Raw genomic sequence first — 25,950 nt, forward strand, 5'->3', positions numbered from 1 at the left:
AAAACGTGAAGTTGTGTACTGAGATAAGCGGAAGTTAAGCTTCATTTGATTTTTTTGTTTTGACAACTGGAATAGTAAAGACATCGGAAGAAGGTCAGCCCTAAAAGTTTGATTTCCAGAAAACACGACCATTTTATATAGATTTAACTTATAAAGGCTTTCCATAAACCAAAACCTAAGGAAACCAAACTCAAACAGAAAGAGTATAATGAATGAAAATACATTCAGCACCCCCTATACCATTCAAATCCACCCCGCCCTCCTTAAATAACCAGAAAATTAGCACGCAAAAATACATATTATAGTTTTCAAGCAGCAATTGAGATCTGAATGGTCATTATCAGACAGGACGCAGCCCTTAACAGCAATGATAACAACATTCAAGGGTATAACTAATGAAGTCTTTACTCTGGCAATAACAAGGAAGTGCAATAATTGCGACATACTTATTACAGTATATATAGACGAATTATTATCACAAATATATGAAAGTACTCATAGATATTTCTTTGTAAATATATCATAAGCATATTCGAGTACTTCTTACCACTTAAGACTATGAATCATCATTCGAAAACTTACTGCGCCACTAAATTGTTTATGCACGTAACAAAGTAAACGTTTACGAGAGCCCATAGGCACTAGATTTTATATAGCATATACCGTACTAGAGATTGCATAATAAACAAATAGCAAAACAACTTCAGATAGCAGCGGAAGGCTTTTCCCACCAAGCACGCCGATAAAAGATACTCGACTTTCAATTAACTAAACTTTCCCGGTGTTATTTCAATTACATTGATAAAATACATTTGACAATTGGAATTGTGCCACTGCTCTGCTTGAGTATAAATAAGTCTGTCCATGGAATAGTCAGTCAGTCAAGTTAATTGTACCAAACTAACAAAATGAAAGCCACTTTCACCATTGCCGCTGTGCTTTGCGCCTACCTGCTGGTCCACTCGGCCGTAGCATTGCCCGTGTCGTCTTCTTCTTCTTCATCTCCTGCTTCATCATCTGAATCAGGATCAGGAGAAGTTGTTGCTCAGAAGCCACAGGACCACAAGAGGAAGCTGCCACCAATTGTCATTGATGCTCACATGAAGGCCGAGGCCCACGTTAAAGTACCTGAAGAAGTTGCCGAAGCTCTACTCAAATTGCTCTTCAAGTTGCAACAAGAAGAGAAGGATAAGCTAGCAGGTACTAAACCCGAGAAGCCATCAAAGGATGAACAGCCACAGAGCGATGATCCATCAGAGGTAGAGGAACCTGCATCTGCTGAAGAGCCTGCATCTGCTGAACAACCAGCATCAGCTGAAGAGCCAGCTCAAAGTCAAGAACCAGCAGCTGAACAGCCAGCTCAAAGTCAAGAACCAGCAGCTGAACAGCCAGCTCAAAGCCAAGAACCAGCAGCTGAAGAGCCAGCTCAAAGCCAGGAACCAGCAGCTGAAGAGCCAGCTCAAAGCCAGGAACCCGCAGCTGAACAACCAGCAGCAGCTGAACAACCAGCAGCAGCTGAACAACCAGCAGCAGCTGAGCAGCCAGCAGCAGCTGAGCAACCAGCAGCAGCCGAACAGCCAGCAGCTGAACAACCAGCAGCAGCCGAGCAGCCAGCAACAGCTGAGCAGCCAGCAGCAGCCGAACAGCCAGCTCAGAGCGCACAGTAAATTGGACTAAGTGAATAGCGATGCAGTCCGATTGAAGCCGAAATAACTGCATAATCGAAAAGTCTTATAAAGAAACCTCTAGGGGTAGCCAAATAAGATGTTTTATGAATTTGTGTAGAGATTTGGAAATAAAAAAATTAGTATTGCAAATACATTATCAATCTTTCAAAATCAGTTGCAAAGTATAAACATATTTTAGGCAGATCTTGTAAGTAGATATGAAGAAAAAATTATTTTCTCCTTCACGGCGGGGGTAGTTAGGGGCAAGTGGGTTCGGGTGGAACATTTTTCTCAGACAAAGTCAATCGCGTATTTATAATTGTGCCAAGGATTTAATATTAATCGGGTCTTCCACGAAGAAAAATAATTTAATAATAATACCTAGGGCAGAAAGTTAGATGCCTTTTTGTTTGGAATACAGCACTACATTTTACGAAAAAAATTTAATCCCTCAATTTTATTTTCTTTTCCGAAAGAAAGGGTGATCCAATTCCAGGTTCCCTACTTTTTTTCGAAAGAACATTCTTTGGAATTTATTTTTTGAAGATTATCTCTTTCGAATGTTGGCCACGGCAATTTTCGATGGCTCGTTCGAACATTACGATGGCGAATGACGCCCGTGATGTTTCGCTCCAAAGCCTGAATTGAAATGGGAATGTCCATATAGACTTTAGACTTTACATATTCCCACAATAAAAAGTCTAGCGGTGTGATATCACACGATCTTGGTGGCCAATCGATCAGCTTAAAACGTGAAATTATCAGCTCTCCAAAGTGTTCTCTCAATAAATCCATTGATTGAGGTGATGTGTGGGAAGTAGCATCGTTTTGTTGAAACCAAGTGTCGCCGCGATCACGAGCTTCAATTTCTGGTATCAAATAGTCGGTTATCATGACGCCATAACGGTGGCCATTGACGGTTACGTTTTCACCGGTATCATTTTTGAAGAAATATTGACCGATGCTTCCACCAGCTCAAAAAACCACTCTAAACCGTTATTTTTTCTGGATAAAATGGCAGCTCTTGAATCTCTTCAGGTTGTTCTTCGTCGCGAATGCATCAATTTTGCTTGTAGAGTGTGCCATTGAGCCAGAAATGGGTCTCATCACTCAACAAAATTTGGCTCGATCTTCTTAGAACTTATCAGGAGACCATACAGCAAAGCGACGTCGCTTTCAATTTAAGATGTCTATCTAAATTCCGCCAAGTCGTTCCATACTCTCAGCTTCGACTGGTATATCTTCTTGACTGCGTACTGGACGTGATCTATTCGGTTAAATATTATCCAATAATGAATGGTTGATCTCAAAATGGGTGAGGGTGTTGCGATTATGTTGACCATAAGTTGAGCAAGATACACGAAACACATTCTTTACAGAACGGGAATTTTCGTAATAAAGTTGAACGATTTATAAATGTTGTTCAGTCGTAAGTCCTTCCATAATAAAATACCAAACAATACTGAACAAAAATAAAATGACAGCTTGACACGATTCACGCGTGATCTGCCAAAAAAGTACCTTTACTTGAATCAACCGTTATATTCTCTACCTGTATACTTGTAACAGATATTTCGCTGAGTCTCTTCTTCCATTTATTGCGACTTCTTTGATGTCATTTGACCAATTCAGGGGTCTAGAAGTTTTGAGCCTACACCAAATGATTAGAACTTTAAAAATATATCCAATGTGATCCGAGAGATAAATGTTATTGGATGAAACTAATATTTTTGATGATTTTTGAAGGAGGGGTAAGGTAGTGCGTACATTTTCAGTTTGTCGTCAGGAACGCTAAATACTCCGAACTCTGTCTTTAGAAGTCTGATGTGAAAACTGAAAGGAAACGGTATTTCATAGCAATACCATATTTTGAAACTGAGTACGCTTAGGCAATCGATCTGTCATATATCCATATCACTTACCTTTCCTTCATACTCGTATACTATCAATCTGTCTCCTTCTAATAGACAACTGATTGAAAAATTAAAATTCCAATTGTTTCTTTATAAAAGCAATTTTTATTACATTTTCGCTATTGTTATTGTTGTTTGGTTATTTGTATATTTGTGTATGTTTTGTATAAGTGTTCGTATGTATGTATGTGTGTTAGTGAAACGGTGTAAATATGTTGAATGTTGTTGGTGCAGCGTTTTAATACTAATTTGCTGCTGCACAATATATTTTGCAAATGCACAATTTGTTGTATTTGTATTTTATAATAATTTCTATGTTATATAATTCTTTCACTGAATACTTTGAGGTTTTTTTTCTTTAATTTGCAGGCAAGCTTTGTTTTATCTTTAGTAATATGTACTTTATTCTATTTTTGTTTTTTTTTTGTATTTTTGTTTCTGTTTTTCTTTTATTTATGTTCAGATAAATGTAATCACTCAATATTTATTATAAATTTCATTTACTTTTTTTTTTTGGTTTTGTTTTACTTATTTTTTTTAATGGTATTAACATCAAGCGTGTGTGTCTGTCCATTTGATTGCGTTGCTTTTAGCGTGAATCAATTTTTTAAATTTCTGCTTTGCATATTTTTTACGTAAATTTATTTTTATTTCATAGTTTTTTTTTGTCTTTTATGCTTTTGGGTAGTTTGTTATGTCTGTCCAATTTGTATTCGTTTTCATCCTTTCATTGTTTGCTGAAGTTTTGTTTATCGATAACATTTTGAGTCTTCGTGTATCGAGCATATGTGTGTGAAAACAGTTCCAACATTCAAGGGAGAACAACATTTTTTTTTAATTTTTTTTCTAACATTTTACACAAAAATTTAGCAAAATTTTAGAAATAAACAAAAAAAGTTGGTTTTCGCTGTTTTTATCAGTTATCGTTATATCGATAAATGGAGTTGATTTTGTTAGTAGCTGTACATATATTTGCGATAATGGAAGGAGGACGAATGAGCTTATATCCATTTAAGAATTGGAAGTTTCTCACTATAGTATAAAAGGAAAGAAAGGAGAAAGAAAGTTCTGACTGTGGTACAATCTGAGCTTTGAGTATAAAAAGTTGTTCTCTCTTCCATAAGAAGTTTGTTCCTTTTATTTCAAAAGCCAGTTTATTACCATAAGCTAGTGATGCATTTTCTTACATTTTTAGAACATTCTGGTGGCTTCGGTATGACCCTTAATAAGAAGTAACAGATCATCTTGACTATACTGTTGTGATGTATGGTCTTCACTTCCTTGAATATGTGGATCCAATCTCTGAAAACAGAAGTGCTCGACAAGCAGGGTTTTCCTCTGGTACTCATGGTAGTCTTCCTTTCAAGCACAGAAAAGCTTATTTCGTTTTTAAGCCAAAAGCTCTTATCTTTCCTAAATCTAACAATAGTGCTTTATTCTATCATTTTTTATTTCCAGAAGTAGCTCTTCGCTCCACCTCCCACGCCGAACACGCATATGTACCTATGTTTCTTCATTTTACTATAACCGAAATGCTTGTGTTTCTCATATTTTTCTTTGTGTATTTAGTGTTAGTTAATTTCATTTCATATTTTTTGATATGCAAGGATCAAGATTTCCGCTCTAAAACAAAGTACACGCACAGTAGAACAGTTCACAAATAATACACCTCATTTCAAGGACTTTACTCAATTCGTTTTACTAGCACATAAAGTAATTACAGTTAACTTTTAAAGTATGTCGATATTTAGTGTTTTGCATATTTTATTTATTTATTTTTATTTTTTTATTTTTTTAGTTTTAATAATATTTTCTTTATATTTTTCTTTGTTTGAACAAATTTGTTTTTGCTACACATTCCGTTAACAGCGTTGTATTTAATTACATAAATTTTATTTACTCATATCTACAAACGCTTGTCGCCTACTGCACCTTACAAAGCTTCAAAGCTTCAATCGCTTAAGCTTTCGTTTAGTTTCAAGTATTTGTGTGTAACTACATTGATTTCGAAAGGAAATACTTACTAAACTATTTTCTTCATATACAGCAGCTGCCCTAACTGTGTGTGAATGCAGCTGTTCAACCTGTGTGTATGCAGCTGTGTGAGTCTATGTGTGTGTGAGTACTTAAAATATTCCAATTTGCTTTGTTTGTGTAGCTTAAAATAATCATTTGCTTAGCTAAATTCAACAATAAGCAAAAATCGCTTGCAACAAGAAAGCTCGTTAATATATTTTATAATTTTCCGCTCAATCAGCTACCTCATAACTATAACCGTTATTATCGATTTTCATCAATCCCTGCACTTTGTTCAACTCTCCTGGTTTTTCGCTTTTATTTATTTTTATTTGTTTTTCAAATATAAGTTAACTTATTTAACGGTGTTTTTCTTCATTACAATATAAGTAATCATAAAATATTTCAGGCACAAAGTGAAATGAAACAAATTAAGCTGATATAAATACGTGTATGTAAGTACATTGTGGGGTTTGTTCTGTTTAATTTCCGTTATTATTTCGATTTGTTTTTGATGCCAGAGGCACAGCAGCTTAATTGAAAAGTGGATTTTGTTATGGATATACAGTGTACTTATATCGTCACCTAAAGTGCAAAATACGTTTACATCACTTATTAAAAGTTTACAGGGGATGAAAAAATGATACAAAAGAAACCACTCATATTGAAACAAAATTTGAGTTTTGGGTATAAAATGGTTATATATTGGTTATCATACACTCATATTTTTTGTTATAAAATGGTTATATAGTGGTTATCATAAACTCATGTTGAAACAAAATTTGAGTTTTGGGTATAAAATGGTTACATATTGGTTATATCCGAAAAATTTAAGCTACAAATATAAAAAATGATGTAGTTAATGGTAATCAATAAAAAACTCGAATTCGAATTTTTTAATAATACGTTATTTTACATTTTAAGTGACGATATATATAAACCTTATTTAGATTTTCTAAGGTTGTTACTTTCTGAAATGATTTCTCTTCAGATTGTAGCTAAAAATTTATTATTTGAGGATTGAAGAGATAAATGACAGATGGAAGTAGAACTATGCTGAACATTAAGAAATAGATATTATTTCCAATATTTTAAGAATGAATATTGTATTGGCATAATTTATATACACATACATACATACATACATTTTCTAGAAATTAATAAACATTTCCACCCGCCAACGGTGTTTGAAATATAATTATAATATTTTCAAATCTCTTAAATTTTCTTTCATTTAATGAACAATAAAGTTATAAATTCCATTTACCGTGTGCTTTTCTGATCAAAATCCACTTTGCAACTGCGCTGCTCCAGTGCTAAATGCTTGTGTTGCGTATACGCCATGTATGTCAACGAATGAAGAGTTGCTGCTAAGAAAATGAGTTTTTTTCCCATAAAATGGGAACATTTTCTATAAATTTATTTATTTTTCACGAATTTACAGAACTAAACTTCAGCCGAAATTTAATTAATTTTTTTTTATGGTTTTGGGTTAATTTGTTTTCTTTTACTTAAATTTTTGGTTTATAATTGCAATGCTAGCTAACATACTGTCTTTTTCGAATCATTTGTGACCATATTTTATAAATTGAATATGCCCATTATAGCTATTTAATATTTTTTTTGACAAATAATAGCAAAAAAATAATTTTAACAGTGTTATTTTATGCCATTTTTCCTACAAAACTAAACAAACTACTTTTTTTAATTTAAAATCCGGCACTTTTGTTTAAAATAAGTTATTTTTAAGCACATTTTTCAAAATAGTTGAATAAACATGTGTTTAATTTTCGGCCAAGGCAAAATAGAGGGACGACATTTAAGAAAAATCTTAACTATATTTTTAACATTATATTTTTTTTCTGAGTATAATCAAAACAAAATGATTTTAAATAATGTCTGTCATAATTTTTTTTAATAATGACATTCAATTTTTGGTTTCTACATGTTTATGGGCGGTTTCGGCTGCAGCAGTGATATTTCGCTCGTTATTAATTTTTTGCACTTACGTATGTATGTGTGGCGCATAGCCTCAGCAGCTTGTTGGTGTCAAATGCGCGCGTGCACTAATGCCGCTTACGAAAATTGTGTATTTTCTTTTTTTAGTTTTAATATGCAATTTATTTTACTACAATAGGCCTCTGAGCGCAATGATGCACGTCTTCAAGTCTTTGGCTTGAAGAAACGCAGCAATTCTTGAATGATATATTTTTACTACGCACAACACGCAGCTTCGCTTACTCATCCGCTACTTTACACTCGCACAACATTTCACTTACTTTTCGGTTGACTTGCGCTGCCTTTCTTCACTTCTAACTCTGCGCTCTCGCTCACTAGTCTCTTCAGGTGTTGTAACTTGATATCGCTTTCATCTAACAGCTGACAGCCTCCGGCAGTGGATTCTCCGTGATGCGCATCTTCTGCGCGCTCGTGTATGCTGTGCCATTGACGCTCACCTCCGGCTCCGCCTCGAAGTCCAAGTCATCCAAATCCTTCTGCATGTCGCAGGCGGGCAAGTGGCGTTCGCGTTCAATCGACTGATTGCCGTTGCCGTCGGACTCGCCGCCGGAGGCGTCGCCGCTACTCGAGGCGTAACCGGTATTCGTGGTGTTGTTGTTGTTAATGGCAGTTTCGCGACAGAGGCGCACATTGCTGCGCAGCTTCTTTTGTTGTTTCTGCTGCTGCTGCTGCTGCAGCTGTTGTTGTTGTTGCTCAGCTAGCTGTTCGCGTCGCTCCTTCTCCTGCTGCTCCTTGAAGTTGGCGAAGAAGATGGACGAGTAGGTCTGATACTTGGTGCCACATGGCGAGGTGGCTGGCGTGGAGAGCGGCGTGGCTGTTGGTGGTGTTTTTGTTGGCGATTGAGTTCAGTTCAGTTGAATTTCCGTGTGGTGGATAGCAACAGAATCGCAGCACATTAAAGAAGGGGGGACACAGAGGGAGTGGGAATTTTGCTTATGTTATTTAGCGAATTTATTTCATTTCTTTGTTGTTTTTGTTTTTTGTTTTGTTTTAATTAAGTTTAACGAATTGATAGTCGATAGATTGAAAGAGGAGGTTGAGAGAATCGTTTTGGTTTTGTTTTTGTCTGGCGAATGTTTGCGAGTTCTTGCCTAGCGCTTTGAGTGCGTCTGTGTTTGTGCATGTGTGTGTGTGCTGTGGGTGGCAAGTGTGTTTGTTTGGCTGAGCACGCGCTTCACATGTGTGACTGTGTGTCGGTGTGGTGCGGTGCAGCAGCTGTGTGGCTGAATTTAATGAGCGAAATCCGCAAATATTTTAAGCACAATGTGTATGTGTGAGTCATTATGTACCCTTTATGTAAATTTATGTAAATTAAAACTCGGCTTTAATGTCATTTAAAATTGCTTTATGCAAATGTATTGTTGCTATTGTTTTGGTATGATGTGTAACTGATTTATGTTATGCATGGCATGACAATGAGGCATGACACATTCGTCCAAATGCGAAACAGCTTGTGTAGCGCTAAAACACACGCACAAAACAATTGCCGCACACACATACACACACACACATTCTTTGGTTCGGATACGAAGCTTCCTTAAGCGTAATTATTAATAACTTAATCTTTAAATAATTTCAGGCTTATTGTTGCGAAACTTCAAAACTTTTTTCAAACATTTTCATTTCATTGTTAAAAATTTATTTGTGCCTGGGGTTAGTTCGTTCATCCATATTATATATTTTCTTATGTCCAACTCCTATCTTGTTGCCTACTATTTTTTTTTAAATATTTCCGTTTTTTAATTGAGCACATAATTTACAGTTACTTCACAGTTGCTACAATTTATGGTATGTATTGTATATGCTTAAAGTCTATGTTGTGCCACAAACTTGAGTTTATTGGTCAAACTGGTGTTTAATAACCACAAACACTTGGCGTTTTAAACGTAACAAATTCTCTTCAACTCAACCAAAATTTAACAGTTTTCTAAGCGCATAAATCTATTTTCATGTTGACCAAATTTTATTGCAGAATATGGTTGAATTTCCATAAAAACCACAGACTTTGCGTGTAAGGCGATTTAAAAGAAAAATTTTGTATGTGTTCAACATTGTGTTTGTCACTAGTGACATACATATACATATATTTAAAACAAGAAGAAACGTTAACTAGAATAGCCTTCACAAATAAAAAAAAATCCATACATGCTCTTAATTCCGATACTTCAGTTCGTATAGAAGCTATATGCTATAGTGAGCCGATATCAGCCGTTCCAGCATATGATCAACAGCTGAGTGATTAGTTCTCGTTAATCCCGACAGGAAGACAGATATACGGACAAGGCTTAGTCGACTCAGCTGGCCCCGCTGTTCATTAAAACTCGTATATATGCTGTGGGCAAAAAGAAGTAAGACTTTTTATTTTAATTTTCATACGAAAACCCCTTCGTTTTATAGAATGAAATTATTCAACAAAGATTTTAATTAAATTTTGTGAGCGGAATAAAATTTCTGGTGTCGAAACGTTCAGAATGTTGGAAAAGGCTTTTTCATTGGTCGTTTTGACGACGAATCACGTCCAGGACGGCCAACAACATCAACTGATGATCAAAACATCAACAAAATAAAGGATTTATTGCTTGAGAATGGACAATTAATAGTCAGAGATCTTACTGGCATTGTTGGAATATCGAAAGAATCAGTGAAAACCATTTTGAAAGATCATTTGGACCTCAGAAAAGTGAAAGCACCATTAGTTCCAAAATCACTAAATTTTTTCGAAAACCAGCGTTGCGTTAAAGTCTGTGAAACAATGCTAACAGGATGTAATGAAACGTATTATTACTGGCGATAAACGTATTATTACTGGTTCTTTGCTTAAAACCCGGAAACAGACGATCAGTCGGTCGATTAACGCGGTCAAGGTGTGCGGAAGTGGAAAAAACCATTGCCCGACCATCAAAACTGTCAACAAGGAATACTTCTTGAATCTTATAGCATTGACATTAATGCGGATTAATTTAGGAATTAGTGAAGATAATTCCGGTGCTAACTTCCATTTAATCCTCAAAATTTTAGAGTTTTAGCTGCATTTTCCTTGGCAACATTTTTAAAAATGGTCAATTGTAATCTATTGTGCATGAAAAACAAAAAAACACTTACGGCTATTTTTCAAATTTTCAAAAATAAAGCAAGCAGTTTTATGTTATGATGCAGTTTTAAAAATAAGGTGTTGATATGTTTTTGTAATAAGAAATGATTTTGCAAAAATTGGTCTGCTAACTACCGCAATGTTAATCTTTTAACCATTTTCATTGAAAATATTAAAAAAATTACAATCAGCTATTCACGAGAATTTCAAACTCGCATGGCTGCCGTCTGTTACCTACAAATTCGGATCTGATTAAGTGTGTAGTTAATCCGGACTAACGCTGCCGTCTGTCAAGGCTATTACGCGTTGTTTGCGCAAAGCTATGATTTAATTTAACGATTTTTCGAGGATTGGAAAGAGTTTTATTAGGGCTAAGAGGGATTACTTGAAGGAGGACGACATAGATTTTGAAGAATAAATTAAAAAAGTCAAAAGTCTTACTATTTTTTGATCATAGTACTCGTATACATATGTACATATATCATATATTTTATAGGGCCTCCGACGCTTCCTTCTATGTATTAAAAGCTTTCGTTCAGAAACTGAGAGTTTATAAAAAAACTCACTGAAACTGTTGCAGTTATTTGTGAACATAACACTTTAAACTCGAGTTTGTGATCCACCCTTAACTTACTATGTATATGTATGTGAACAATAAAGGATTTAGTAATAATAAAAGCATATTTTAGTGAAACTGTTTTTTGTTACATGATATGTATATTGGATTTGAGAAAATTTTTCAAATGTCTTAATATTCGAATTTTAATCTATTTTCATTAATTTATGACAGCATTTTGACATTTTATTCATTCATAACAAGTTTTTGACAGACTTTAATTATACAAGTTCACATTTTTAAACTTTAACCTGCTGTTACGTACACTTATATGTATTATCGAAATTAAAATTAAAAAATATATATTTTAAACGACAATCCCAAATCGACATTTTCATCAATCCCAAAATTGATTGTAAAGGCGGTCGATACTCATATTGCCTTTCCAATTTGTATCCAAATGTTTGCACGAAGTACTTTAACTCTTATCGTTGACCTCTGCTTTTGATGGCACTGCAACAGGGTGACAACTCCGAAACAAAACATTTTTTCGAAGATTCCAATACTGTAACTAATTATGGTTGTAAACAGCAAAAAAGCGTGTGTTCAATTATGTCGCGCTCTCTCTTTTTAGACCTTCAAATTTGTTTGATTTTCTATGCAAAAACTTTCCTTTGATATTAAAACAAACTTAATAATCGCCTTCACCCTGCTTGAGTTTAGAAAATAACCACGTTTGTTTTTGTTCTCACGAATTGTCTATATATTTCAAACATCTTGTAAACATTAGGCTATAAAATGATTTTGTTTTTCTTTGCGAATTGATGTGAAAAAAGACAACATCTAGCACATAAATACATTGATAATAATCATTATAATCATAATAATCATAACAGCAAAATACATTTCGTAATCATAATAATAATTATACAATAGTTACAATGAAATTAGCTACAACAGTAAACGCAGAGTCATCATAATTCTCATAAAAACATCGGTTTTGCATTAAAAGAAAACAGCAACGCTTTTGTGTGGTATGTATTTGCAATCGGGTATATAACTGTTAAAAGCCGAAAAGCCAAAATACAAATTACAAGAATGCAACAGAAAGCAAGTGCAGTGATGCTCAAACCAATCCAGTGCAGCCTGTTCTTGAAAGCGTGCTGCCTCCTATATTCCAGCCGCTTTGCATTTCCTCAAATCCTGCATACAGTTACTCGGATATTGTTATTTTTGGCATTTTGGTTTTACAAATTTCGACCGAAGTATGCGAATTTTGTTGTTCTTGTTGATGATGCTTTGTAGTCGTATTGGTGGGGTTGTATGAAGGCGGTGGTTGTGAATGGTACATGATATTGGTGATGCGATTGCGGTGCCGCTGGGCTTATTGCACACTAAGCTGAATTTGGTTCGAACTGCTCTGACTGGCTGTGGAGAATTTGCGTGCCAACTTTTGTAGTTTACCAACAGCTTTAAAATGGTTTTGTGTGTTTTTCCAAAAAAGAAACAAAAATACGAGAAAATAAATCATATGAAAGAATATGAAATAAAAGTATAATAGCAATACAAAAATAAAAGCAAAACTTAAATGCTTAAAAGCGGCAAGCAACACACAACTTATTTACTCAAGTCTAATGGTGCAGATATTTTTTAAAAGATATACTTAGTTAAGCAACTAACTAGATGTAAATAATATAATATAATATAAGGTAGATGAATACAGAAAAACACGCACAAAAATATATACGGAATTAAATTGAAAAACGAACCCTTATTAACAATAATTTACACTAAAAAAAAATTTCATAACTTTCAACAAAAATTTATTAAAAAAATTTAATTTTCCAGTTATCGACGATCAGCCAAAAGATCTACTTTATATAATTAACTTGCATGCTTAAGGAAACTCAATAAAGGTTTAAGTTATTGCATAAAACTTACTAAAATCTGGGAGAACATTTATATAATTTAAAAAGCAACATAGAGTTCGGCTCTATTAGATATATGGGAGACTGTTCCAAAGACAACATAAGACTTAAACATTTGTATTAGAAAAATTTATGAAAATCTCTAAAAGATCTAAAAATATGTTTGCAAGCATTATGTGGTCATGTTTTAGATTTCTATTGATTTTATCAACGAATGACGTTTTAGATTTTCTGACAATGGATTGTGTTTTCACGAATACTTAACACCAGGAGTAACTAAAAAATTTAACTACGAAACTACCCTATAAAAATCGTATATTTCTACAAAACCTTTCTCTTTCTGAGTACTTAAAAGAAATATGCTGTTTAAAATGCTGGGAAATTTTCATTTTTTTGTAAAAATGTTTGTTAAAAATCCAATTTTCAGTTTGTCCAAGTTCTAAGTTAAGGTTTGAACTAAAACGCGTATTTTTTTCACTTAAGATGATCCTGTTAGGAGTTATCCTTTCAATGCGAGCGCGTCTTTTTTCCGAGGGTTCACCAAAAATAGCATCGCAATGACCGAGTTTAAATATCTTTTTCCAAAAATTTCACAATTTCGTTATTAATAATGTATGTTTATAATAAAAAAAATTAATAAAATATTTAATGTTTTATATGAAAAAAAAAATATTGAAAAAAGGCTGTTTTCAAACCGAAGAAATCCATGTAACCCCTTAAAAATGGCCGAAACGATATTTGAAAATAAGATCATTCCTATTGGAAAACCCTATATACCTCATATACTAGTTTTTATCATCACTTTCGAACCACAAATATAAGATAAAGATATGAGGATTGCACCGCCACCTTAGGTCTATTGTGTCTTCGCAAATATTTGTCCGTCCTTTAAGTATTATGTATAATATCAGGACGAAGTGCTGTTTTTAATACCTTTTTCTGTTTCTACCTAGATGAAATATCGAAATACATATGCTTTCGAACTTATATATTTAAAACAATTTTTTTTTTTGGTTTTCAGATATAGTAAAACTTGGGAAGATATTAGCGAAAAAGCAAATTTTCAGCAATTATCGACCAGTCTTTTGTAAGTGTGTGTCAAAAGACTACTCAGATCGAAAAATTTTTCCCTCAACATGTTTCATATTACTCGAATGAAACTCATTCTCTCCTATTGTTTCGATGATTTAAATCGTGTTTACTTCGCTTACAGAAGAAAAATAATAAAATAAGTCAAATATGCGAGCATAACAAGCGATAAAAACATACTTTTTTAGAAGAATTCGTGCATTTCGTAAAATACATACTTATTATGACAACCGGTGTAGCTGTGCAGGGTTTCAAGAATCAAACTATATTACAAAAAATATTTATGTTTACAATGTGGTTATCTACAGTTATAATATTGCATACGAGTACACACTTATTAAAAAGAATTCACAAATATAGACCTAGAAGAGTGATTTTGTAATAAAAGCCACTTGCTATTTGTAGTATTGTCTTCCTCATTAGTGAATGCTTATTTATTTCTCATAATACGTACATATATACATATGTATGAATATTCATAACAATTATGTAAGACATAAAACAATTATATTGTGTGGTTATATAATGCCTACTAACACGAAAATTTCATTTAATAAATTTTTGTTTCTATTTTTATTATTTTTTATATTTTGTATTAAATATTTAGAAGAAGTGGGTTACATTTACGATGACAGTGCGATATGCATTGAGGAAACTACAAGTATGCTAAGCTAGTGAAACGGATTGCCGCCGTTATTTATGAGCCCACGCTAACGGTAATGTGTTTGTAAGAGGTTCAACGCACGATTTTTTTTTATTTATTGTGATTTTTAATTATTTGCATAGCTTTTTGTTATTGATTTTTATAAACAAGTTTTTGTGAAAATTTTGTCTCGTCGTTTTGGGCTCTAAAATAACCGCGTCACAATCGCTTCAACTACACCAAACGTTTAATACAAATGCGGATTCGAGAGTTCGACGTTCAGAGTGATGTTTGACTGCAATTTTTTGGTTTTTTGTTGGCAGCGTTACAGTGTGTCCCTGCAGCCACGCCTGCTTCCGTAGAGAAGGCGTGCGCTCGTCACAAACACATATGCACATATTAATACTAGATTACAACAAGCAGTGTTACTAGAGTTAAAATTTCTGTTTCTGACAAAAGGTTTTCAAATCTAACGCTTTATTGCGATTTCTCTGCTGTTGAGCGGGGGGCAAAGCGAAGCAACAAAAATGCGTTGGTATTTGCGGGATTTTGCGGTTTCATTTTTGGAAATTATTTGTTAACGAGTTTTTGTTGTTATATAGGGTATTAGTTTTGCGACAAAAAGCAAAGTTACATCAAAATATACATACATACCACAAAATGTATATAAAGTTGTTTTAAGTATATGTTTTTGTTTTTTGTATTTGCAATTTAGACATTTGTTTGAGCAAAGCGCGCGTTTTAAAAACACACACCACACGTTTTTTTTTTGTTTGAAAGTAAAAAGTACAAAATTGTATTAAAAAATATTTTTTATGAGAGAAATCACACATACAGTTATTTATAATTTGATTGAGAATTTAAAATTTGCACCCAAAACATTCAAAAAAGGCGCATATTTGCATGTGTGTGAGTTGGGAATGTCACATGTTGATGGCGTTTTGTTGGAATGCGAATTTATTTCAACGCAGTTTGATGTTTTGTGCGGTTTGAGGCGTGAATTTGTTTGTTTTTGGATGATTTGGTGTGTGGGTTTTCGTTAAGTTTTGTATTATAAACATTTGAAAAGGAGATATAAAAGAGAGAAAAAAGAAAAGAAAACATTTGTATGTCCAAATTAAATTTCAATTTCTTCACAGCGTTGGTATTTTGTATTAATCAATGTGAGAGAGCAGTGTGGTGAGAAACCTTTGCTTGTAGTTTATTCGGAAAAAATAAAACACATTACAGGCTTTTGTTCAGCAATGTGGGGCGCAATGAGGTGAGGCGAATTATAGAATGGTGATTACGAAGATGACTGGTAAACTTTTGAAGTGCTGCAGCACAAATTTAAAATTTTGAGTTTTTTAATTTTTTAATTTTAAAACTGTTAGCAGATGCAATAATGCTGTATAAGTTAAGCTAGTTATAATTTAAAAATAATTAATTATTAATTAAAATTCGAAAATTTTAAAAATGTGAAAAAAATTATTTTAAAATAACATATATTCCCAACAATAAAAATAGTTCTCATTAAAATGGTTAATTTTTTAATGAAACGTCACTGTTAATACTCTCAGAGTTTTTCAATTTTACTTAAAGCCTTATTCCAATGAGAATTAAAATAAAACTTGCAGTGCAACATCATTAGAAAACTTATTTAAATTAATAATTGATTTAAAAGTAAGTAGAATAATAAATGTTTGACATAAAATAGACAAAAAATTTATGTTTTTTTAATTTTTATATTGCAATAAAGGAATTCGACTATATTTGAAGTAAGACACCGGTGAAGCTAGAAAAAATCGCCGACTAAGAACAGCAAGTTCCAATATTCGCCCTACAAGTTAACTCGTCGTTTAATATACGGCTGTAATCCCGACAAGGTCACCCTTTCGATTTGCTACAAAATTTATTCAGAGGCTTCTCATGTGTTGAAACAACAATTTCTCATGTGCTTTTGTTGTTATTGTTATAGCAAACAACATATTTCATAAATGTATATCAAATATATGTTCTCTGGTTTTAGTATTAAGAAATTAGTTTTCGACTTTCTTAGCTTCCGTCAAAAAATTGTTAATTGTGAAGAAAATCGGAGCGTTAACTTAGGGGTTATATATAGTTAGGATTTTCAAAAAATCGATTTTTTCGATTTTATTTTCTTTATTTACATATATTTAAGTACAGACACAGAAAACTGCATATCATTCCGGTGAATATTTTCGAAGTTGTACGCAAATTTGAAAAGTTGTTTCAGAATGCTTGGAAGTGCATTCCAAACCTTAAAGGCGTTTTCTCAAAATGGTATTTTCATAGTCAGTGACCAACATTAATCGAAAACGACTACGCCGATTAGTCTCAAATTAATAAGAGATATCAGCACACACATTGCTATTTCTTGGATCAATAAATTTAAAAGTTTTCTCAGAAAAATATCTGGAAATTTCGCTTTTTTTCGACCTTCTAACTGTATATAACCCCTAAACCCTCATCGAGACCCTCGGATCTGGCCAGGCATATTTTGTTTTTAAATGTAATTTAAATATATTTAGAGTGTAGCAAACGACTTGCGCTTCCAGGAAGCTTCCTAGAATTTTATTGTCTATAGAATTCAGAAAAAAAATTCAAGGATATCGTATCGAAAAAGACGAAAAAAGGATTTTATAATATTACACCTTAGTGCACCAATGGTGCTTGGCTATGTATGAAAATATTTGTATGAAAATATATGAACTTTGGTATGTTCTATCACTTCGCACGGTTGATTTATCTGTTTTCATGTTCGTTACATGTCCAAATTGGTTTGTATGTTTATCTAGGTCAAATACTTTAGCCGCTAGAGCATTTTAAAGGTTAAGAAAAATGTAATTTTTCTCAAAATGTTACATTTTTTGTGAACGCTATTGCCACGCCAAGCGTGAACAAGGCACACAATTTGATTTCAACCAAATCGAGAGGTAAGAAATTTCAAAAATGTATCTACATATGTATGTTGTACATACATATGTATATGAGCGTAAATACAACACGTATTTCAATACAAATGTATGTGAACTAGCCTAGGCCTAGCCAAGCACCATTGGTCTCGACTAAGTGTATCAGACCGTTGGTCTCGACAAGTGTTAATATGTATATACATATGCATATACTTCCGATTAAATCACCCCTCAAATTTACTTCAAAATTTAGCTAGAGGTTTTTCGTGTTATAAAAATTTCTCATATGTTTTTGTTCTTATTTCTTTAGAGTTAAAAAAAACGTAAAAGGAAAAAAATTACTTCCCGACATTTTTGCTTCCATCAAAATATTGCTAAATCATTAAAAAAGTCGGAGAGTTAACTTAAAAAGCAGCATAGTCCAATATGCTTGTTTTCAATTAACATTATGCCAATTCAACACCTCCAAGAAACTTCGTTTTAAGCTCCTATCTTTAACTTTGCTAAAATTCCACCGCAATTTGTGTTCACCCAGCGCTTTTGGTGTATGATGGTCTGTCTGACTAATAAGCTAAACAAAAGTGAGTCAAATAATTTCATGTATGCTTTTTTCTCATTTTGTTTTCAAACAACATTTTATTTTATTTCTGAATAAATCCAATTAAATTCACATCTTTCCAATATTATCGTCAAAAGTAATAATTTTAACAAATTTTTAATTACTATATTTTTCAGTACAAATAAAGTATGTATGCTTGCTTGTATGGACATTTTCAAATTCATAGCCAATTTCAAACTTTTTGTTTTTGTTTTTGCTTACATACATACCTACATAAGTTTAGTATAATAATTTGTATATATGTATGACGAATGCAATTTGGTTCGATTATGCATACAAACTATTTGATTTTAATAAATGCCGTTATGTATGAGTAAATGTTGTAGTAAGTAGCGTTAGATAGCTGCTGTGTATGCATGAATCCGTTATAATTACGTTTGTATGTATTAATTTGATGTCAATGAATGTTATATGTATTTTTGGTAGAATTCGGCGTAGCTTTGTGTTCGAATATATCATCTGAATAAATACTTTTGTATATAAGTACGTGTTTAATTAAGGCTTATAAGTATGGTATATGAAGTTCGTTTATGTTTCTTTAATGCTTTTATGCCATTTTAAATAAAAGTCAGTTCGCATTTAACTTTTTTTGTCTTTTCAAAGTATGTATTTCCAGCAAACAACAATTATTATGCAATATACTTTGCAAGTATGCTAAAATTTTACTATTTTTATACACTGTTTAACTTTAAGCTTAAGTCGTATGAATTCGAACTGCTGTTGCTTGGCGAAAACAACGACGATTCTGTTATATTTGCTAATCGGCTTGCCGTCTCGCATTTCGTTAATAATTTTACTAAAGCTTTAAAGCCAAATATAACTTGCTTTGCTTCCAGGTTACCATATGATTAAAGCGAAATGCGGTTTTAATTGTTTAATATTTAATTTCGAGCTCGCTTAAGTTCATTAGTTTATTCAAAATCTAAATTATTTGCATATCCCTGCTACTAAATATTACTTAGAAATGCATGAAAAACGTTAAACAGGAGGGAATAAAGAAAAATTATGAACAAAGGAAGAAGGATCATCTACTAAAAAAGTTTCTAAAATCATTCGATTTAATGCTGTTCTTGTTTTAAGCAGTTCGAAATCCCAAACTAACTCAAAGTGCTCTGCACAATACTGAAAAAGCTGAAGGAGCATCTATGGCTCATTTATATCGGACGTGAATAACTCACATGTGAACAAATTGAACGTTTCACAAATAGAAAGAGCAGACAGCATATTTTAATACGGTATTGAAAAGCTTTCTGTTTAGGCCACGATTTAAGGGTTATATCCACTTGAATTTCGAAAAATCGATTTTTAGTTTGCTTATACATACATATGTACATATCGTCACCTAAAATGCATAACAACGTATCAACAAAAAAAAATTCTAAATAGTTGTCAGATTTAATAACCAATATGTAACCATTTTATAATGAAAACTTTAACTTTCCGATATAATAACCAATTTATAACCATTTTATGACCGAAACTCAAATTTTGATTCTTACTTTATTAAGATCTCTTTTCAAAAGTTTACAGGTGAGAGAAAAACGATGTAATAGAAACCACTTACATTGTACATTGAATCAAAATTTGAGTTTCGGTCATAAAATGGTTATAAATTGCATTCTAGGCGACGATATATCGAATATAGGTAGATTTGAGAATATTATTCGAAAAGTTTAAGTTAATTCGAAAAATAGTTGCCGAGATATGAGCGTATTTATACAATTTTTTACTTAGTGTAATCGGCCCGCAAAAATTTAAAAAAATTTAAACGCAGTGTCGATGAAAAAAATTTCGACTTGCCCGACTAATAGTAAATTTTCAGACTACCTTTGCGGATATATCTATTTGTCAGGTAATTTTCGAAAAAATAATAGTTTTTATAGTAATTTCGATTTTTGAGCATCTGAAGTGAAAATTTTTTAACAAATAATTATTTATTTTGGGAAGCCGAAATTTGGGCGAATATGTAAACTTTTACTACTTCTTCGATCAATAGACCTGCATTCAGCTAAAGTAATGATATTTTAATTTTATATTAGAGCTGCGATATTTTTAAGCAGAAAAATCGTTCTCAATGTCAGACAATAGTTCTACTAAAGATCGACTACGGAATCAAGGGTATCCAAAACTTTCGAAATGAATTCCTGAAAATTAATATCAGTGAATGGTCATCATTTTTATTTATTTATAATAAAAATAAATAATAAAATAAAATCACTTCCAAAAAAATTTACAATAAAACGTGTTTTTCTGACTTGCAAGTGGATATAACCCTTTAAGTAAGCTCACCCTTCTTAGTACACGTGAGAATAATGAAAAATTTGCATGCTTTGAAATTGAGTTGTAACCAACAGTTCGATAAATTTTACGAATTTCGTTTTATAAGCAGATTGCATTTTATTTTCCATGTCATGATCAAAACTTCTAAAGTCCGAACACTAAAAATATTTTGATTTATGCAACAGTGTGTATGTAAAATATGTTGTTCAATTCAAACGAACTAATTAAGCTTAATATTCCTTCGCTTGAAAACGATTTTCAATAATAAATGCGATTTCCAATAATTTCTAATAATAAATAACGAGTGTTTCCTAATATTAAATATTAATGTATTTCTGACCAAAAGTTTATGCGCGTTTAATTTTTGCATATACTGTATAACGCTAGTGTGTAAGCACTTTCGCTTTCGCATATGATTTACTGTTTCAAAGAATGCGCCTGATGAATTGCTTGTAATTTTTACACGATGTCTTACAAATTTCGAAAATATGTCAGCTACGAATGGCAATGGGAACTATGTGGTTTATTGTATAAGTAATTGGTGGTTGTTGTGGTTTGTGGTGGAGGTGATGGTAATATCTTTGTTATGCTAAGTTAAGTTCCGCAGTGCTTTAACACTTACCGTAGCCCTCGCCCTGCAGGAAAAGCCTGAAGGCCTCGGCCAATTTCGCCGGCTGTTCCTCCATCACCATGGCGCAATCGGAGATCTGCAAAGCACAGAGAAATCCAACACTTACATATACATATAAACAATAGTTGAAAAGTCATTTGGCAAACCTTCATCCAAGATGAGTTTGTTGGATCCAAGCGCCCATTGAAGGTAACAGTATCGTCGACATGTGGCGACAAGGCGCCAGTAATATTAATAACCGGCATTTTCAGTGTGCACGACGATGGCTGTGTACCGGGAGTGCCAGGTGGTGTACGTGTAATATTCAAATCGTTGCGATGTATGTACGAATTGATGAACATGGCCAAGTTAGTGGGATTGACGCCGCGTTCAAAGTGTTGCTTAAACATTTGCACCATATCGTAGTTGCGCTCCTCTGGATTGCGGCCCAAATGGTGCCACATCAAATAATCGATGACGCTCTGAGTCATACCTTTGGTACGCAAGAAGCGTGTATTGAAACTCTGGTAGCCCCATTCGATCCAGCCGGACTGTGTCGAAACGCAATTGATGAGCACCAAGGCGCCGACCTTATCCGGATGGTTGTGGGCGAAGCGTGCCAGTATATTGGCGCCAGCGCCAACTCCGAAGCCGATCACTGATTTGAGACCAAAATGCGACATCACGAAAACCAGCTGAGCGGCCAATTCATCCATGGTTGGATAGACATAACTGCGGGCGGAAAGTAGTGTTAAGGTGGAAGTGTTTTGCATTTTTATATGAAATCATTACTAGATTTAAATATCACAATAATACATAAGATCGAAAATTGTGGACTGATAAGAATACTTGTAACCCAATAAACTTGGAAACGAGGTTTGTATATTAAAAAACTCGAATTGGAAAAAAACTAATACATAAAGACTAATAACATCTTTGGACTAATAACATCTTTGGAATCCATTTTGACAGATTGGCGGCTTTAAATGTCATTTATGTGTCATTCATTTGTTAAATAAGTTCTCGATTTGTTTATGAAAATATCTCTCGTTTCATTACAACATTCAAAAGAAACTAAAATTCAACTTTTCAGACTGACATTCGACGATCTGTCCAAGAGTAAATAAGCTTTTCTCAAATCAACCCGAATTCGTCGAAAAAATGTAATATTTTGGTCACTTGCTCTTATCAGCCACAATATTAAAATTATATTTACTCTTCTGGCAATGTAGGTGCTCCTTCCTCTTGCCCAGGAGCTGTCACATGGTAGACGCAGAAATTCTCAAGCAAACTGCGAAGTGGCGGAAAGTTGAAAAATCCAGCAAAGCTAGTAGCATCTGAAATTAAATAAAAAATGATTTGAAAAGCTTATGCGTGCATTCTGTATAAACATATCTTTAGTCTGGAGAGTTCTCTAATTCATATTTAAAGAATGTGGGCTGCTGAATAAAGCAATTACAGGGTAGTCGAAAAAGAATTTTCGTATGTCTAATCAAACTTCAACTTATTTTTTTATATTTATAATAACTCTAATGAACTACATATTTTAGTCGCACACTTTTTGCTATTTTTCCGCTAAAAACATTATTCCTTCTGTGTAAAACTTTTCTGGTGGATAGTGGATTATTCTTTTCCAATCTCAACAAACACTGAGCATAACCTTTCGAGGTGTCAATCCTGGCTTCGCGTCTGTTTGTTGATCGTCACCACGCTTGGCCATTCTCTTTTTGCAAATTATTACTTTTTGTCTCCTGTTTTTATTCGCTTCAGAAATGGTTCGATTTAATTTCGTTTCAGCAAAGACGCAGATGTTAATTCGGTCCATTAAATTTCTCACAGACAATTCATGTGGTACCCAAACATTGAGCTTCTTTTTGTAGCCAGCCTATGGTTCAAAACTATTTGATGATGAATGTTAAGTTCCTTAGCGATGTCATGGCTGCTTATGTGACGGTCCTGGTCAATCTTTCCTATACTTTTATCGACTTTTTCAACTAAAGGTCGACCAGAGCGAGGTGCATCTTTCACATCAAAATTTCCAGAAAGGGAGCGAGCGAACCATTGTTGTGCTATATGAACTGATACAACATCGTCTCCGCAAATTTCAAAATTTCATTGGTGGCTTGCGTGGCTTTTTTATACAAAAATTTCAAAATACAGCGAATTAATGCATTATTTTCACTCATTTTTGAACAGCTGTAACTTTGTTTTCAACTTCCCCGATTTCACTGCAAATTTTTTTTTGGTTAAATGAAGCTTATAATCTCACCTTTCCAATACTTTATGGTATGACACAATGTGATTGGTAGCGCTAGAGATACACGACTGCAACGACATCTATTGACAAAATACGAAAAGACTTTTTCGACTACCCAATGTATATCCACACACAACATTTTTTGATAGAAAATTCTTAGGATACGGTTTAATCTTTGTATTAACCTTGTAAAATTTTTTCTAACCAGATTTTTCAAAACAGTACTGATATTGGAACAACGTTAAGCATTTGTTTGCCGGATACGAATCGGGGACTTTTCCAATTATATAGACTCGACGCTCTATCATTAATATAAATACTTTTAAAGTGAATATTTTAAATTACGAATATTTAAGAACCCGACTTGAAAACCTCAGCTGCTCTTCTAAAAAAATCAGCAAATCTAGTGGATCCACTCTCTCTCTCTCTTTCTCTCTCTGTTCCTGTCTTTTCACCCTCTTCAAAGTTAATACAAAATAATTTCATACTTACAATTTAATCCCAGATCATGATACGTCAAAATTGCCGGCTTTGTAGTGTCGCCCTGCACGGACACGTGTATATCGCCCTTATCAGTGGGCACAAGACGTTGCTCGCATGCCTGCAATGTAGAGCCGCGTGTGTATGGGAATTGCAGCCACACAGAGCGCAATTCAATATCGTCCATAGGATCGACGGGCATGGTGCTAACCAAGTGAAAATAATACAATATTAGTACAAATTATGGCCTATTTCAAATAACATTTTTTAACATAACCTAACTTTTGCATAATTATTCAACTGACTGCTTGGCATTATAGTATGTGTATATATTTAGTTGTAATTGCTAAGTGGGGACCGTATGGTATTGATTTCTATGTGAGAGCGGTTCATAGCTACTATATAATATTCAAGTACTGGAGCATTGGTGTGTAGAAATGTGTTTGAGCTTGTGTAGTGGTTTGGTATTATTATTATTTTTTTTTTTGTTTTAATTAGGTTTCACAAACTAGCAGGAGACCCTTGCATTTGTATATATTTAGTTTTCATTCCGATTTGTTTAGGTTAGCTTTAGTGTTGGCATTTCTTGCTTACTAACTATTAGTGTACATTCATCTATCGCAGGCAAGTGTATGCTGAGCACATTCAACTGTATGGATGCTATGCTGAGGCTTATGTTTTTAGGTTTGAGTCCAAATTATTTTTTGCTATATTTTACAATACGATCAAGTACTTGGATGCAGAACCTGTTTGCCTATATATAGTATACTAGGGATGCTCTTTAATGCGCCAATGCAACTAATTGCTCATACCAGTTGCTAAGCTACATACGTGTTTCAAGACTAATGCTAAGCTAAGTTTAAGTAAAAAATCATACACACTAAGCTAAAAAAAATATAGTAAAATTAATTCAGTAAAAGTATAAAATAAATAGTCATACCAACTCATTAATTATTCAATTAACTTTAAGGAATATAAAAGCTTAAGGAAAATACATACAATTTAATATGTGAAATCATATATATGTACATACATAATATACTATATAGCTAAGGTATGGAAAATATTTAAAAAATCATATAAAATACACGTTTAGGTCGGGATTTGTATGTTATGAGTTGTTGCTTAGCAGGCTATTCGGATCTTCACTTCGTTATGTGAGAAGTCGTTTCTTTTCGTAAAATTTTTATTTCGGTACTTTGTTGTTTTATTGTTATGGAAACTATTTAATGCAGATTGTAGTTTGCTAGTTGTAATTGTAGTTTATTATTGTAGGCGTTTATAATCAGCGCGCTTACCCCAACAGACGTGCCTCCTCGGCCGTGTGTGTCGGCGCAGATGGCATCTTCGTGTTCAGTGGCTTACCGATTTTGTCCCGGTCTCTGAAATAAACACTATAGACATGCAAGCGCAAAGAAAACAATTTGTCGAACAAAAAACTAAAAACTAAGTGTCAGCCACAAGCGATATTCATGGGTTTAGACGAGCTTTCGGAGTGTTTGGTGTACATTTCTAAAGAGTGCTTTCCATTATGTGGTAATAAAGCAAAAGCGGTTATTTTATTAAAGTTTTTGTTGAAAATGAGATCTTTAGTTTACATATTTAAGTTAAGTCATTTGATTTTATTGCTATTTGGCAATAAATATACATTTTAAACTCTAAAAAGACAGAGATAATGCAACACTACCGAAAGGTCGAGTTATAAAATTATGTTTTCGAATTAACAAAGCTGAAATTTAAATTAAATAGTATGCTACAATTTGGTCAAATCTATATGTCGTTTGGTTTTAAAATAATGCAAAACAAAATTTACGGAAAAAAGATTTTATTCCGATCAAAAAAAAAAAGACTGTTAATAAAAGTTATA

The 25,950-nt window shown here is 33.3% G+C and overlaps 2 protein-coding genes across 9 annotated transcripts in view; one reads left to right on the forward strand and one right to left on the reverse strand.

Annotated features, from left to right (window-relative positions):
• The first annotated feature begins 860 nt into the window (after window positions 1-860).
• LOC120772436 (cytochrome c1-like) lies at window positions 861-1,821 on the forward strand. The gene has a single exon (XM_040101052.1). The coding sequence runs from the start codon at window positions 909-911 to the stop codon at window positions 1,665-1,667; it is 759 nt and encodes a 252-aa protein (XP_039956986.1). The 5' UTR covers window positions 861-908; the 3' UTR covers window positions 1,668-1,821.
• A 5,466-nt stretch (window positions 1,822-7,287) lies between these two features.
• Window positions 7,288-25,950, reverse strand: part of LOC120771942 (protein NDRG3) — a 60,923-nt gene continuing 42,260 nt past the window's right edge. For 2 of the 8 annotated variants that reach the window (XM_040100245.1, XM_040100243.1), the window contains 6 exons: window positions 25,382-25,465; window positions 24,096-24,289; window positions 22,563-22,683; window positions 21,514-22,078; window positions 21,359-21,443; window positions 7,288-8,429 (listed from right to left, as the gene is read on the reverse strand). In XM_040100245.1, coding sequence (XP_039956179.1) covers window positions 7,969-8,429; window positions 21,359-21,443; window positions 21,514-22,078; window positions 22,563-22,683; window positions 24,096-24,289; window positions 25,382-25,428 — 1,473 coding nt within the window. In that variant the 5' untranslated portion in view covers window positions 25,429-25,465 and the 3' untranslated portion in view covers window positions 7,288-7,968. Of the gene's footprint in view, window positions 8,430-11,997; window positions 12,733-21,358; window positions 21,444-21,513; window positions 22,079-22,562; window positions 22,684-24,095; window positions 24,290-25,381; window positions 25,478-25,950 lie in introns of those variants that run through there. The other 6 variants (XM_040100241.1, XM_040100242.1, XM_040100246.1 and 3 more) reach the window with 4 other exon arrangements.

This window comes from Bactrocera tryoni, chromosome 3 (assembly GCF_016617805.1).
Source record: "Bactrocera tryoni isolate S06 chromosome 3, CSIRO_BtryS06_freeze2, whole genome shotgun sequence".
In the NCBI taxonomy this organism is placed as follows: domain Eukaryota; kingdom Metazoa; phylum Arthropoda; class Insecta; order Diptera; family Tephritidae; genus Bactrocera; species Bactrocera tryoni.

What these genes read in the sequence shown, in the direction of transcription:
- LOC120772436 (XM_040101052.1), top strand. Translation starts at nt 909, where the DNA reads ATGAAAGCCACTTTCACCATTGCCGCTGTGCTTTGCGCCTACCTGCTG.